The sequence below is a fragment of the Hippocampus comes genome, unplaced genomic scaffold (assembly GCF_001891065.2).
Source record: "Hippocampus comes isolate QL1 unplaced genomic scaffold, H_comes_QL1_v1.1 scaffold154, whole genome shotgun sequence".
In the NCBI taxonomy this organism is placed as follows: domain Eukaryota; kingdom Metazoa; phylum Chordata; class Actinopteri; order Syngnathiformes; family Syngnathidae; genus Hippocampus; species Hippocampus comes.
This window is the reverse complement of record NW_017806278.1, coordinates 609,970-623,673: the sequence shown is the minus strand read 5'-3', so window position 1 is coordinate 623,673 and position 13,704 is coordinate 609,970. Positions and strand designations below refer to the sequence as shown.

The following is a 13,704-nucleotide window of genomic DNA, read 5'->3' as shown; positions in this document are numbered from 1 at the left end:
AGGAACTGGAAGTTCCATAGGAGCGGAAGTTACAATAACGACCAATGGTGACGCAGAACTCTGGTCTAGCGCGAAATTCAGTCATTGCGTTTCGCGGGAAAGAAAAGCTACGTTAACCAACACAGCTTACCACCACCACATAAGATAAATAGCTTACCAACTTTGCAGGCTAACAAATTCACATCAATATATTTTAGAATAATCAGATCGGCTCCCACAGAAGCACAGGGATGTTTTTTCGTTCAATTGTTGACAATCGTCTCGGCAGACTACGGCAGAATGGTAAGACAAAATGTGCGTTTTTGAAAAGAACGAGTAGTTCTGTTTAGCAGTGTGACAGATATAATACCAGTTTAAAATACCCAAATCCCAAGTTGTTTTGCTATTTGGCTCGATTTGGGCGTCAGTTAAAACGAAGAATAATCTGATTTGACGTGCTGCATTGGTTTAATCGAGCAGATGTCCATATGAATGAACTATTATTACCTTTTAAAATCGGTGATCTACTTGACTGTGGTTGTGCTTTAAATTAGTTACACAATTTTCCGACATCTATTCTCCAGTAACGGACTTGTCCAATGTACAAATTACATTTTGATTGAACTGATGGACTCCTTCATTTGGTTAAAGTTGTGGGATAATACTTTGCAACTGAACATTAATATGATATTTTTATTTAGTGCTTGCCCCACTGCAGGCAATTGATCTGTAACAAATGAGTTGTAAAGGTCATTTTCAGTTACCGCAGCCATTACCAGAGTAGCAGTTGTCAAATTGCTAGGGAAAGTAACACCTTTCAAATGATATTTCCATGTGTCAATCTGTCCAGCGTTACCTGCACATCCCTGGACCAAATACCCTCTGAGCTCACTTCTGGAAGGCTATCAGTGTGTTCGTCTTGATGAACACATCTCCTATGGCAACCTCGGTGATTCCGTGCCCCCGTTTGGATTATCCTTCTCCTCTGGTAGAGCACTTGATACTGATAATCAGATGACCACATGTGCATTAACATACATTTGACGCTATGCTGTATTCATGTTCTCACAGCAAAGGCGATTCAGGATGTTCTGGCTGTGGCAAATGAAGAAGGCATTGTTAGGATTTACAACACAGAGGGGCGCGGAAACGGACTTGTGAAAGGTGCTCCATGACACCTTTTGTGCAGTCTCCTATCATTTTGGAATCGAAGCTAATTCTGTGTATATTTGCAGAATGGCTGGCTCATGAGAATGCCGTCTTTGACATAGCCTGGGTGCCTGGAGAGTCGCAGTTGGTAAGATATAGTCCATACTAACCCTGTATGGCATGTAATACCCTTCAAATACTTGAGTAATCACTATAGTTCTTCTGATATCATTCCATCTCAAGCAATGTACAAACACTGAACACAAAATTTGTTTATTCTCTTTAAAAAAAAAAAAATATATATATATATATATATATATATATATATATTAAATATTGTCATGTATCCGTCTTAGGTGACTGCTGCAGGTGACCAAATGGCCCGGTTGTGGGATGTGAAGTCAGGCGAGCTGTTAGGCAGCTTCAAGGGCCACCTCTGCAGCCTCAAATCTGTTGCATTCACTTCAGATGACAAAGGTATAACTTCTTATTTTTCAAAAAGCAAGATGGAGCGCTGCTTCTCATTGATCAACAAGGGGAAAATATATGACCTGACTATCCATGCGACACAATGAATGAGTGGTTAGCAGAGCCGTCCCACAGTTCTGAGGTTGGGGGTTCGAATCCAGGCTCCAGACCACCTGCGTGGAGTTTGCATATTCCCCCTGTGCTTATTGAAGTTTTTCTCTGGGTGCTCTGGCTTCCTCCTACATTCTAAAAACGTGTTTTTTAGGTTAATTAGATACTATAAATTGCCCTTAGGTTGAATTTGACTGTGAATGGTTGTTACTCTATATGTGCCATGCGATTGGCTGTCGACCAAATCAGGGTATACCCCGCCTCTCGCCCTGGGAAAGGCTTCATCCCCGCCTGTAAGTGGCACAGAAAATGTAGGGATAGATAACTACTATGTTTGCGAATACAAATAATTTCATATTACATTGACATTGTTTGTCTTCTCACAGCTGTGTTTTGTACTGGTGGAAGAGATGGAAACATTTTGGTGTGGGATACCAGATGCAGCAAAAAAGGTACAATTTGCATTTTTCTTTTCTAATAAAAAAACAGACAGATTTGACGAATTATACTGCTTCACAATTTGGATTCTTCATAGATGGTTTCTACAAACCAGTGAAACAAATCCAGGGTGCTCATAAAAAAGCAGAGACAAACTCCGCATCGAAACCAAAGAAGAGACGACTCAGCACGCGCGGCATGGGCCCCAGTGTGGTGAGTTTCCTCAGCAAAGTTTCGCCCAAGCGCATGCAGCCTTGTGCCGCGGAAATTCTGACAATTCAATGTTTTACAGGACACATTGCAGAGTGTAACTGTGGTTTTATTTCAAGATCAGCACACGCTCATCTCCTCGGGAGCAGTTGATGGGTGAGACGCCCCCCCCCTCGGATGCTTATGTTACTTTTAACTTTGCTCAATGAATTTCAGTTTAACCATGTTTCTCAAATTAATTGTAAAAGATTTATTAAGATGTGGGACCTGAGGAAAAACTACACTGCACACCATCATGAACCTGTGGCGCTGCAGACGTACCCGTATCCCGGTTCTTCTATGCGCGTGCGTCTTGGTGAGTTTTCCTCTTTTGATTATTGCCCACAAGAACTTCTGTTCAAATGACAGCAAAATCGACACATTATTCTGCTTGCATTCCAGGATATTCTGGTCTCGTCCTGGACTCCACAAGATCCAATGTCATGTGCAACTGCACCGATGACAACATTTACATGTTCAATGTCAGTGGAATCAAAACTACACCAGGTAAACCAACAGCTACGCTTTGTAGGTGTCTTGATCAACAAAATCCAGCGTCATTTCTATTTTTTTTAAACAATATTTATCACTAGATGGCGCTATAAACAAAAAATGAATACAGCAGCACAACACCAGAGGTCTTTTTGTTTTTCTGTGGTGTTTGCTAGTAGATGTCATTTTATTAAAGCCGAATTCTGAGGTCCAACACACAACACTCTGGGGTAGACTGACAGATAGAAAAATTGTTAATTTAGCTAGATTAAATATCTAGATATCTGATATGAAGTAATGCTCGTCTACCTCGGATTTTAGCCTGAGGAAGTTATGGAAATAATCAAGGGTCAAACTGTTAGAAACAGGTTTTGTTTGACTTTAGAGACCTATTTTCCAAGAAATGTTGTCCAAATGCCGAATTGTTATACTTCAGTGAAATTTTGACGTAAGAGGCTTCACTACAGTCTTATCATAGTCGTGATGTCGACAGGGTCGGTTTGCAAGACTGACTTATTGTGAAATTCAATTACAACACATCCACCGTTTGAAAACGATGCCCTAAAAGTCGCTGCTAAAGTTGCTAAATAATTTTGGCACACAATGGTATTTGTGTTCGTCATTTCAGTATGTTTTCTCCCACAGAGGCAGTGTTCAATGGCCACCAAAACTCATCTTTTTACATCAAGTCCACAATTTGCCCAAATGACCAATTCTTGGCCAGTGGTTCAAGTGATAACCACACATACATCTGGAAGGTACATATTCATGATGTTAAAAAAATAAGTACATTTTTACTTATTGGCTTTGATACTAAATCATCAGAATACCTGTGCATATTTGTCCATTTCAGATCTCTGATCCTACGCACCCTCCCATGACTCTTCAAGGTCACAGTCAGGAAGTGACATCTGTTGCATGGTGTCCAACAGACTTCACAAAGGTGACTTGATGGTGTAGAATGATGCTTTGTGCACTGCTGCATACTTGCAATACGGTTGCCGTACAACTGCCGTACATAAGATTGATTTCCTTTGCTCTTTTTGGAAATCCTCTCATGGCAGCTCGCTTCGTGTTCTGATGACCACACTGTACGTATCTGGCGCCTTCATCGTGAAATGGACGGAGCGCCGTCCTCAGTGGGAGAGGCCAATCTCGTTGGCTGGGCACGTCCTAAGAGTCCACACAGTAAGGACCATTTTTGTAAACAGCTGCTAAATTCCTATTCAGACGTATTAGTACATTAGAAAATCTTACATCTTAATGTTGTGTTTTTAGAACTTTCAAACCGCCCCGAGACAACCCCTGCTAAAGACCAGAGGGCCGAGAGCATTGGAGGGCCGGCCTCTCCGCGCCTCGCTGCCTGTGCTCCCAGTATGGCCGCCTTACCTCTATCCTCTTGCACCGCGTCACCTGTCCCTTCTCAGCAAGCCAAAGCCACTAATTATCAGAAAACACCACGTTCCATCAAATCATGGCTCTCCCCTAGACAAGGATCTCCAAGCCAGAAGAGCCCTCTGCAGTGTAAAGTTCTGAGTTCGTGTTCTCAGAGTTCAGTGGGTTCCACTTCTACCATGGCACCACGAGCCAAACGCAGGCTGGAGACGGCCAACGGCTCATCTGATGAATGTGAGGGCGCAAAGCCGTTCGACTGTGTCTCAGAACTCTCCCCTGTTTCCAAAAAGAGCAGGGCCCAGTCTGGCATTTCCCGCCCAACTCAAAAGGGTCTGCTACAGACTGACAATCATATTGAGGAAGGGCGAGCATCATCAAGACAGATTGGCAAAGAGAACTACTGCCCTGGGATGACAGACTGGCTGTCAGTGATGAGCCAAAAGATGAGAGGAAGCCCGCGTAGCCCGCGAAGCCCCGCTGCTGCAAAGAAACAAGCAGGCAAGATGCCAGCTTCACCGGTAAGCACAATCTCGAATGTTTTATTTTTTTTTAAACTGCTTGTTGTCAAACTCTCCCCTCAGGCTCCTTAATTTGCCTTTAAAGGGAACCAGTTAAATTCAGTCAAGTGTCTTGTCTTGTACATCAGAATGAATAGCATCCATTCATTTTCTACACAAATTGCCCTCATTGTCACCACGCATGTGTTTTTGGAATGTGCGAGGAATTTGGACCTTGAACCTCAGAACTGTGAGGCAGACATGCATTTTGAGCAATTCAGTCCCAAATATCTTGCTGTCTCGAGGTGTAGTTATTTTCCGTTTTTTTTTTCAACGTGCAATTCTTTTGTATACTAACATATTTTGATATTTCTCATTGAGTTTCATATCAAACAGGAAGGACTTTGGTTGACAGAGTCACAAGGAATGTATTAAAACACACATGATTGCTCTGTGCTATTCCTGGATGCTTGCAATTACTACAGTAAATCCCCACAAAGTTGCACTGAGTAAATTACAGGCATTAGTCCAAATAAGCTGATATTAAGTCTGGGTTTTGTATAGAAAGGTCCAGGGTTTGGACCAGACTCCACCAATTAAGGACTTAGAAACTGCACACTTGAATAACATAGTAGTTTAATTTGCACTTCAGAAGGCACAAAAGAGAACCATTTCTTTGGGTTCTTTCCTGCTGTTAACGCCAGCCATGATGATTCAGGCATTCTGAATATGTTGTCAGTCGAGAAAATCACGCTCAGCTCTCTTACCACTTCATCAAGAGTCACTGTTAGGAAGTGAATAGAAAATTTGCAGACCATGATGTAAGATGTAACTGAAATGAAAAGTGTCATCTAATACATTCTCTTATCTACTTTTTCAGACTTTGAGCTCGCTGCAGAACATGAAAAAAATATCTTCCTATTTCACGAGGAGACTCACAGAGTGACCCATCAGCATCTTTTAGTTTGTGATACTGTGTATACTGTGTTATAGGTTATTGTATCGGGAGCTAACAAACTGCTTCGAACTGCATAATTGATCACTGATTAATTTTCCTTAACATAACATTGAACTATTTCATATTCATTGGGGCATAGTTTATTAGTGCCTCCTCACCGTTTTCCATGCTTGTGCAGTCACTGATTGACAAGTTTGTAGTGGAATTTTTCTCTGAGTATTGGTAATTCTTTTACTCTAATGTGCTATGTTTAGCAACTGCGTTTGACAGAACTTACTCAATTTTATCCGATTGTTTATGCACAAATTTTTAGATGTTTGACATTTGAATAAATTGAAATGGCCCATGAACGATGAAAGTTAAAATACTAATTATTCTATTCTTTTCTATGAACATACGATACTCATCCTTGAAGCACATCAGCTGTTATCTGCTAACCGTTTTTTCTTGTTCTTGAGGTAATGCTCCAGTTGTTAATATGTACAAAATAGCAAGTGGTTGTTGTATGGTTTGTTTGTGATGTACAGTTGAGTGGGCAGATTTTTTTATTAAAATGAAAAAAAAAATTAAACTGTAAATGGTGTTCTTGGCTTTTTATTTTTTGATGAATGTGCATTACATCCCTAGGTTTTTTTTAACTTAAATTTCTTTTTGTTCTAAAAATTCTATTTAAAATGCTGTGTTAATATACTATCGCCATATTGTGAAATAATGGAATTGATCTTTAATGTCATTACACGTGTACAAGAGAACAAAGCAACGAAATTGACTTAAACTATCAAATAACAAATGCCCCTTATAGATAGATAGGGAAACATTTAAAGATGATCTTATTTTCATGTTTATCTGCAAGTTCAGAAAAGGACTGTACCTGTACTGTATTTGTTTTCACGTGTCACGTGTTAAGGTCCGCTAGTTATCCTATTCTATTGGTTAAAAAGTTTCCTGATTGGTACATTCTCTTCCCTGATTAGTTTCTGGGGACGTCAATCAAATATCCGTCAGGCGATGCAGTCTACCGAACTGTACTGTAGGTCGAAACACAACGACATAGCAGCGGTGCTGTGGTTGTTTATGGCTGCCGACTCGCTGCAGACGTTCGGAAATTTGAAACATAGAAGAAAATATTCGCATTAGCGGGAGGTGCCGAATGGTAATTACAATCATCGTTTCGGTAGGGGACGTAACTAACACCGTGTGACACGCCTGGGCACGCGGCTAACTTTTACGTGTTTAAGGCGTAGTGAGAATTTGAACTTCATCGACCGCGAGTGAAAATACTCAGCAGCGGTAAAAGCGGTCTTCGAACACGGATATATAAATATTTTTTTGCTGTTTATGCGATGACCCACGCGGCTTTACACGGACCTTCTACTTTCTTCGCCTCGAATCTTGATGATGGAACAATCTGTAGTACTGCCGTGTCCGTCTTAAGTCAGCTATGCTAACAAGCTAGTTATGCTAGGTACATGTTAGCTACCAGCGCGCAGTACAGTACAGTAGTTAGCCGCGTACATTCACATCTCCCGACAACTTTATCGCGGTATTGCAATTGGATTTGCGGGGAACGGGTCAATATTTTATAAGCATTTAAACAAAACGACGTTGGCAGAAAGTCCACGGCCATTTTTCCCTACAAGCAAGTGACTTGTTGGTTGTACCAAGAGGCTATGTCGAGTTGTAGTTTGGCTATTTTGCATTGCCCGTTGAAGATTGTCGCCCGAAAACAGCAAGCCGTACATAAGATGCAACGTCCTCAAACAAGCAATGTCGGATCACGCTGAGTAACGTCGCCGGTTTGTGACAGGAGGCGAGCGTCAAGTTGCGCAGGTTGCTCCACATTTTTGTGCGGATGCGAACGCTCGGGGAGGGGGGAAGGAAACATACCGAGGAGAAGACCTTGTTTTTGCGAATCTGACTGACGAGGAGCGCGACGGCGGATCGTCCTCGACTCCCGCATCAAAATGTCGGCCATCTCTGCAGCCGAAAAAGTGGACGGATTTACGAGAAAGTCGGTGAGGAAGGCCCAGAAACAGAGAAAATCTCCCAGCTCGTCACAGTACAGGACTCAGATCGCCCCGGTGGAGCTTTCGTCCCTGCCTCAGCTCAAAGGTAAGAGGATGATGATGGAGGTCTGGTGGGTGATTGAAATAGGCCATCACCGTGACAGGTTATGCCCACTGCTCAGAATCACACCCGGATCACTGACTTCCATCCACTACCTTATTCAACCAGTTGTGTGTGAAAGTGAAACGTGTAACTTTTAAGTGAGTTTGCAGAAATACTGGTTGGCAAGCCTTCTAAAAGAAGACAAGCCCCACCTGTTGCTTTGGATTTATCAGTTTGAATTATATAGTGCAGTTCTTTCTCACCTTTCTTGAGCCAAGGCAAATATTTTACATTAGCAAAATCTCAAGGCACACCTTCTCACAATGTCATTAAGGTTTGGTTAGTTGTACTGTCTGCAATGAAGTGGAAGAGCATTGAATTTTTTTCCTGTCTCCCACTATTTCCCTGATATAGATAGACAAATACATTTATTGTTAATAAATTCATCTAAATCTCATAGGTTCAGAAAATGGTTGGATGGATGATTGGAGTTGCATAATTTCCCACGGCACATCTGATGATCTCTTTCTAATATGCAGTGTTTGGGTATCAGAGGTCTCAAGCAGTGCCTTGAGATACATTGTTTTGCCATTATACTGAGTAAAAATGCCCTTAATCCATTTCAGTCTTCCTCCCAAAACAACAAAAATGCTGCTTGTATTATAATGAGGAAAAAATTAGCAGTACTTAATAAAAACATACAGTGATGATAATTGAATAGAATAAAAAACAGTTTTGTCACACTGCATCGATTGAAGGGTCATTGTCATGCTCTTTCTGTGGTGATCGCCTTGGCCACCTAGGAGCAGTATAAGACAGGCAGATGAATATTAGTGTTCATTGAGACTTCTCAACTTGTCCCAGTTCATTAGCACAGCACGAATACAGCAGTTGTTCTTGGCAGAGGATACAATTGTTGTATTTACATGTACCGCTAATCACTTTATGTTTGGTCCATTGCTTGCTGGTATAGAACCACATCATGGATTCTATTTAACATTATGCTTGTGAACTGAAAGGCTAAGCTACGTGGTTGTTTTGAATATGCACACTATAATTGTCTTTGTTTTATGTTTCGTTTGGCAGATAATTAATTCTAGGGGTGTCAGTAAATGACTGGAAGCCTCAATTCTGAGGCCCACTTGTTTTCTGAGTTTGGTCACATGAAGTTTGCAAACTGAGCCACAATTGGCCGTTACATGAGCAACTGCGATGTCTCTTTCAGTCGACAGCATGTGGCAAAATGGCCGCCCCCTTAGATGGGGCAAAACAGATGAATTTTGCTGCTTAATTCATAGTCGCACAAAGGCAATATTAATCAGCATGAAGGCGCAAAGGACATATTGTAAAGAATGTTTTTGAGCTGACTTGCCCTTTAAGCAAGACTTGCTAGTTCATCTGATGTTATCGCAGCCTCTCACATTTATAAACAAAATATCATATGCAAGCAATTTTTGATCAATGTTTCCTGAGCTCTTCCTCTTATTGTTGAGAGCAGCTCGGCAAGTAGCAGATTCCATAAAAACTAGGAGTGTCCTTATTCATTATTTCCACTACAGTATTATGTTTACTATTGTGACCTTGCAGCGACAAGGACATTTATTTAGACGGCAGGTTTTGGGTCATGAATGACGGACTTTGAAGAGGCTTCAGCCCTCATGCGGTTGGGGTGCGTAGAGCTCCCGCGGTGTGATAGACACCAAAAAGATGAGTCACTTTGAGATCATCATCGTTGCTGTGGCAACCAGAAGCTTTGAGAGCAGACGAGGAAAAAGGTTTACATTCAAAATATAGCCTTCCACGTTTAGGTTAATATCTCTGTTGCGGGACTGATTTCAGCCAGACTTAGATTTCAAAATTTGGTTTGCCACAACTGTACCTTGTGGTGCGATGAGGTGATTCAGTGTTTTGGACACATAACTATTCTTATTTACTAAATCTTTTGTGTATACATGACAAGCAAAAACACATTTAGCCCATTGATTGGCTAGCGGGGACAAAATATTCTTTTTCCATTGTGTCTGCCAGTAGATGATCAGTCAATAAATAATGTCACGTAAACGGACAGCGTAGCTCAGCAACAGTTTTAATGTACTGCAGTGAAAGTCCTAATGATGACTTTTTGGCAGGCTCGGTTGTGCCCTCAAACGTTTTTTTGAATAGAATTGCTTCCTTAACTGTGTCGGTGGAAGATACGTTGTGGGAAGATGTAAATGGACGCATTTGTGTTAGCTTGCCTGCCTCTCACACTCCCACTGGCACAGCTGCTCTGAATAAGCGATTTGATTGAGCTGCGTATTTCGCGTGTGTATTTACTACCACAAAGACCAAAATAGATGCTAGAAAGCTGCGCAGGCTCACGAAGACAGCCATAAGACCCGCCCCCTGCCCCCAGAAGTTGCACTGGTTCAAATGCAAGTATCTATCAAAGCATTCTTATTTACAGGCATGGTCCACATCGAAAAAGCATCCGGGTTCCACTTATTCGCCAAAACCGCCATAGACTAGGAAGTATGTATGTTCCTCGCCCGATGATGCAGCATCAGAGATAATAAAAGCACCAGCATCATCTCTCTTTCTCAAAGGGGAACTGAACCTAAGACGTTCAAACTTTCTGTTCCATTGCCATTCTTCTACACTCGTACCAGCGGAACTTGCTTCTTCTTCAAAGATGACGACGACGACAAAGAAGCAACTGTAATGATGGCGACTAACTTTCCGTTTGCGCGACAAACCATGAATCCGTCAGGATTGCACCTTTGGTCACTGTAATTCATCTGCACTCCATAGTAAGGCTGAGCTTGCTCCAGGTCCATATTCTTTGTGTGCACTCATCATGAAGGAATCCCACGTACACGATTTGTAATGATCACAATTTTGTTTTCCTTCATTCCTAATCAGGGCAGCGGACATTTGGGCTTGACTTCTTCACTGTTTGGTTCTTGTAGCCCCATAAAGTGAGGCTTTTGAGCAGTACTTAAATGTCAAGGACGAGGCACACCGCTTCCCCTGGGTGCCGGGTCAGAAGTACTTGTTTTTTGTCTTCTTAGTGGCTCCCGGAAAATAAAAACAAGCGCGGGCATCTTGAATGGAGCAGTGTCAATTTGCCCTCATGAGACCGTTTGGATTATGTGAAGCCAGATCACGACGTGTTAAGCTCTATCAGTTAAGACTGTTCGAGGAATGTGCTTGAGACCGTGCCTGCCAGGTATTTCCTTGATCATACTCATTTTTTATTTTAGGTGCACAAACAAGCAAATTGCACACAGGCAGGGATGCTTGGAGAATATGGCAAAATGAATCAACTGTAGCATTTGACTGCTGTTGCTGTTTTGTCTTGCCTGGCCCTTTAACCTGCTTTCAAGGCCGACTGTACCGGCATGCTTACAACGAGCACACTGTACACGTGAAGTAGATTCTTTCATCAACTGCTACAACTGCAACCATCCCATCGAACCGGTACAGCAACTCTTGGATGTCCATTTGTGGTTTCACTCGGCTTTCGAAAGACTCAGGCTAATTTTGAGATGTAAGATGTCGATCTGGTGTAAAAAGCTTGTAACAAGCTTTACGTTTCAGTATGATGATTATGTTGTTATGCCCCAACATGAACTTAACACCAACTCAAAATCATGTTCAAACATTTCTTTTTTCTTTTTTTTAAGTTATCCTGCCATTGATTAGAATTTGAATTTGGACCTTACACCTCATTAACAAAATCACATTTTGGGACATTGTAGTCATCTTTGTGCGAGACGGAAGCTGCTTGTTCAGAGGTCACCAGACCAGCATACTCACTTTGTTTTGGTTTCACTCTGCTCAGTTGGTTCTTTGAAATGTTGATAGATACTAACAGGGGCGGGTATGAATGCCAAAGAGTTTTTTTACATGGTGGATTTTCCTGTAGTGTTATATGAATGTTTGTTGTATATTAACTGTGAATCATATTTTTACGATGAGGGTGACAACTTACGCCTTGTTCACAGTACAAACCGGTCGTTATAAGTTTGCCAAGCACAACTCAGCATAGTCTTTTTGTAATTCTACCACAAAGCATGTCCTGTACATTTAAAATCTTCAGCTTGTTGGTCCATTTCAGTAAAAAGGCCTTTGGTAGGAATATAAGATGCGGTTAAATTACCCAAAGCAATCAAGTGGATCCTCCAAAGTTGAACGCGATCTTTTCTGTGCTTCAGCTGTATTCTAATTTAAGAACATTTGTTCGCATAGCAAATATTGTTAAGTTAAATAATTTGCTTCAGACTCAAACTGCCATTACAGCAAAACTAGTCACCCTTTGAAGACGACTGACAGTAAAAAAGTGTTTGCAATTTATATACTGGTGGAAATAATGTGACCTACTAATTTTTGATTACGGTACCCTTTTTTTTTTTGGTCTCTGTGTTGTAACAACAACAGCCACCGTGCTACAACTGCACCATCGGCGTATTGAATATCTGTTTCCCATGGGGGTTGACCTCTGTTGCAGTAGGTTACCGAAATATTGGATGCTAAAATGGAAAATTGTTGCATAACTTAGCCGCATTCTCAAATGCAGTGCTTCTGTTAACATGAGACATGTTTCATTAATAATGTCACAGGTGTGCAGTAGTTGAACCCTGTGCCCAGTAACATTTTTATCCAAACACTTCTCAAAGAGAAGAAAAATCTGTATCGTCTGCCCCTGTATAGAGAATTTTAGCCATCTTCTGTCCAACTGCATTTTTTTCTATTTTCTAACACAAACTAGAACTGGTTTATTATGCCATTTTAGGAATCCATTTTTTTAAAATTTTTTTTTTTAGGCACTGGGGATTAGGATTTCAGGGAAGGGGCTTCTGCAGTTCAAAGATGACCAGATACAATAGAAGCCTGTTTGAAGGAAATGGCAAAATCAACTGCACTTAATATTGCCAAAGGCACAGTTCCCATTGTGTGATTTCAGTGGTTTAGCAATACTGTATGTTGAACCCCCGCACCTGCAGGTATGTGCTTCCAAGCTGCAAATATTTTGCTGAGGTGGCTTGCCTTACCTGTGCTGCTTTACACGAGAAAAGGCCAGAAGAGACCTGGAGGCGCCGTGAATCAGATCCAACCCGAGATGCACATCACCATACAGTAGGAGAAACAGTATCAAGGGGCATGACTAAAACTAAATACTTTTTTTTTTTTACGCCCTATTGTCTCCATATGCTGCTTTTTAAAAATAAAAAGATGAATGCATTCTTGAAATTCTTCATGGATGCTTTTATGCACGCTGTTTTCTGCCAAAATCATTACAGTGAACTGCGGACATGAAATGACATGACAGCAATAGCTCACAATCTTCATCTCTGCGATATCTGTTTACGACCGGTGTTGTTTTCTCATGAATACCTCTCCGTCTTTCACCTCACACGTTCTGACTTGTATACAAAAACATGCTGCGTCATTAAAAGAGGAACGAGGAGTTCAGCCGTTCATTATCGGACCAGACATGTTTCATCAGTAGCCGTACTCACATCCACAAACACAGTGGGTCAAACTATAAAATGGATTTACATTGGGATACCTTGACCTTATGATATCATGTACATGTGTGTGTCTGTGTTTTCACTCGGACTTGCTTGGGGGAAGTGCAACGAAATGCTTTGGAAACAACAATGTCTTGTGCAGGCTGCCAAACATGCTTTGTATGTGTGACGACATCACTTTTAGATTCAGGGTCAAGTGATTTTATTTTTGTGTTCTTCAGATTTACATGGCCCTTTTCTTGGTGTGTAAAGAACCGTTCCAGACTTCTTCTAGTTGGATTAATTGTTTCTTTTTTTTTTTTTTTTTTTTTTTTTTTGGTGTTCTCATTTCCAACCAAAAAAACTT

The 13,704-nt window shown here is 41.3% G+C and overlaps 2 protein-coding genes across 2 annotated transcripts in view; both read left to right on the top strand.

Annotated features, from left to right (window-relative positions):
- The first annotated feature begins 38 nt into the window (after nt 1-38).
- Nucleotides 39-6,314, top strand: dtl (denticleless E3 ubiquitin protein ligase homolog (Drosophila)). Its single transcript, XM_019857783.1, has 15 exons — nt 39-282; nt 830-967; nt 1,051-1,143; nt 1,215-1,276; nt 1,485-1,605; nt 2,094-2,159; nt 2,243-2,358; nt 2,438-2,511; nt 2,604-2,710; nt 2,797-2,901; nt 3,532-3,644; nt 3,740-3,829; nt 3,951-4,074; nt 4,165-4,799; nt 5,659-6,314. Exons 1-15 carry the CDS (start codon nt 231-233, stop codon nt 5,722-5,724), a joined length of 1,962 nt encoding a protein of 653 aa, XP_019713342.1. The 5' UTR covers nt 39-230; the 3' UTR covers nt 5,725-6,314.
- Nucleotides 6,315-6,747: 433 nt separating this feature from the next.
- The window catches only part of ppp2r5a (protein phosphatase 2, regulatory subunit B', alpha isoform), a 17,462-nt gene continuing 10,505 nt past the window's right edge, over nt 6,748-13,704 (top strand). Inside the window, exon 1 of the mRNA XM_019857872.1 lies at nt 6,748-7,848. Coding sequence (XP_019713431.1) covers nt 7,701-7,848 — 148 coding nt within the window. The 5' untranslated portion in view covers nt 6,748-7,700. The remainder of the gene's footprint in view (nt 7,849-13,704) is intronic.

What these genes read in the sequence shown, in the direction of transcription:
- dtl (XM_019857783.1), top strand. Translation starts at nt 231, where the DNA reads ATGTTTTTTCGTTCAATTGTTGACAATCGTCTCGGCAGACTACGGCAG. An exon ending in CGGAAACGGACTTGTGAAAG is followed by an intron (nt 1,144 to 1,214) that starts GTGCTCCATGAC and finishes GTATATTTGCAG; the next exon opens with AATGGCTGGCTCATGAGAAT. An exon ending in TTCTATGCGCGTGCGTCTTG is followed by an intron (nt 2,711 to 2,796) that starts GTGAGTTTTCCT and finishes CTTGCATTCCAG; the next exon opens with GATATTCTGGTCTCGTCCTG.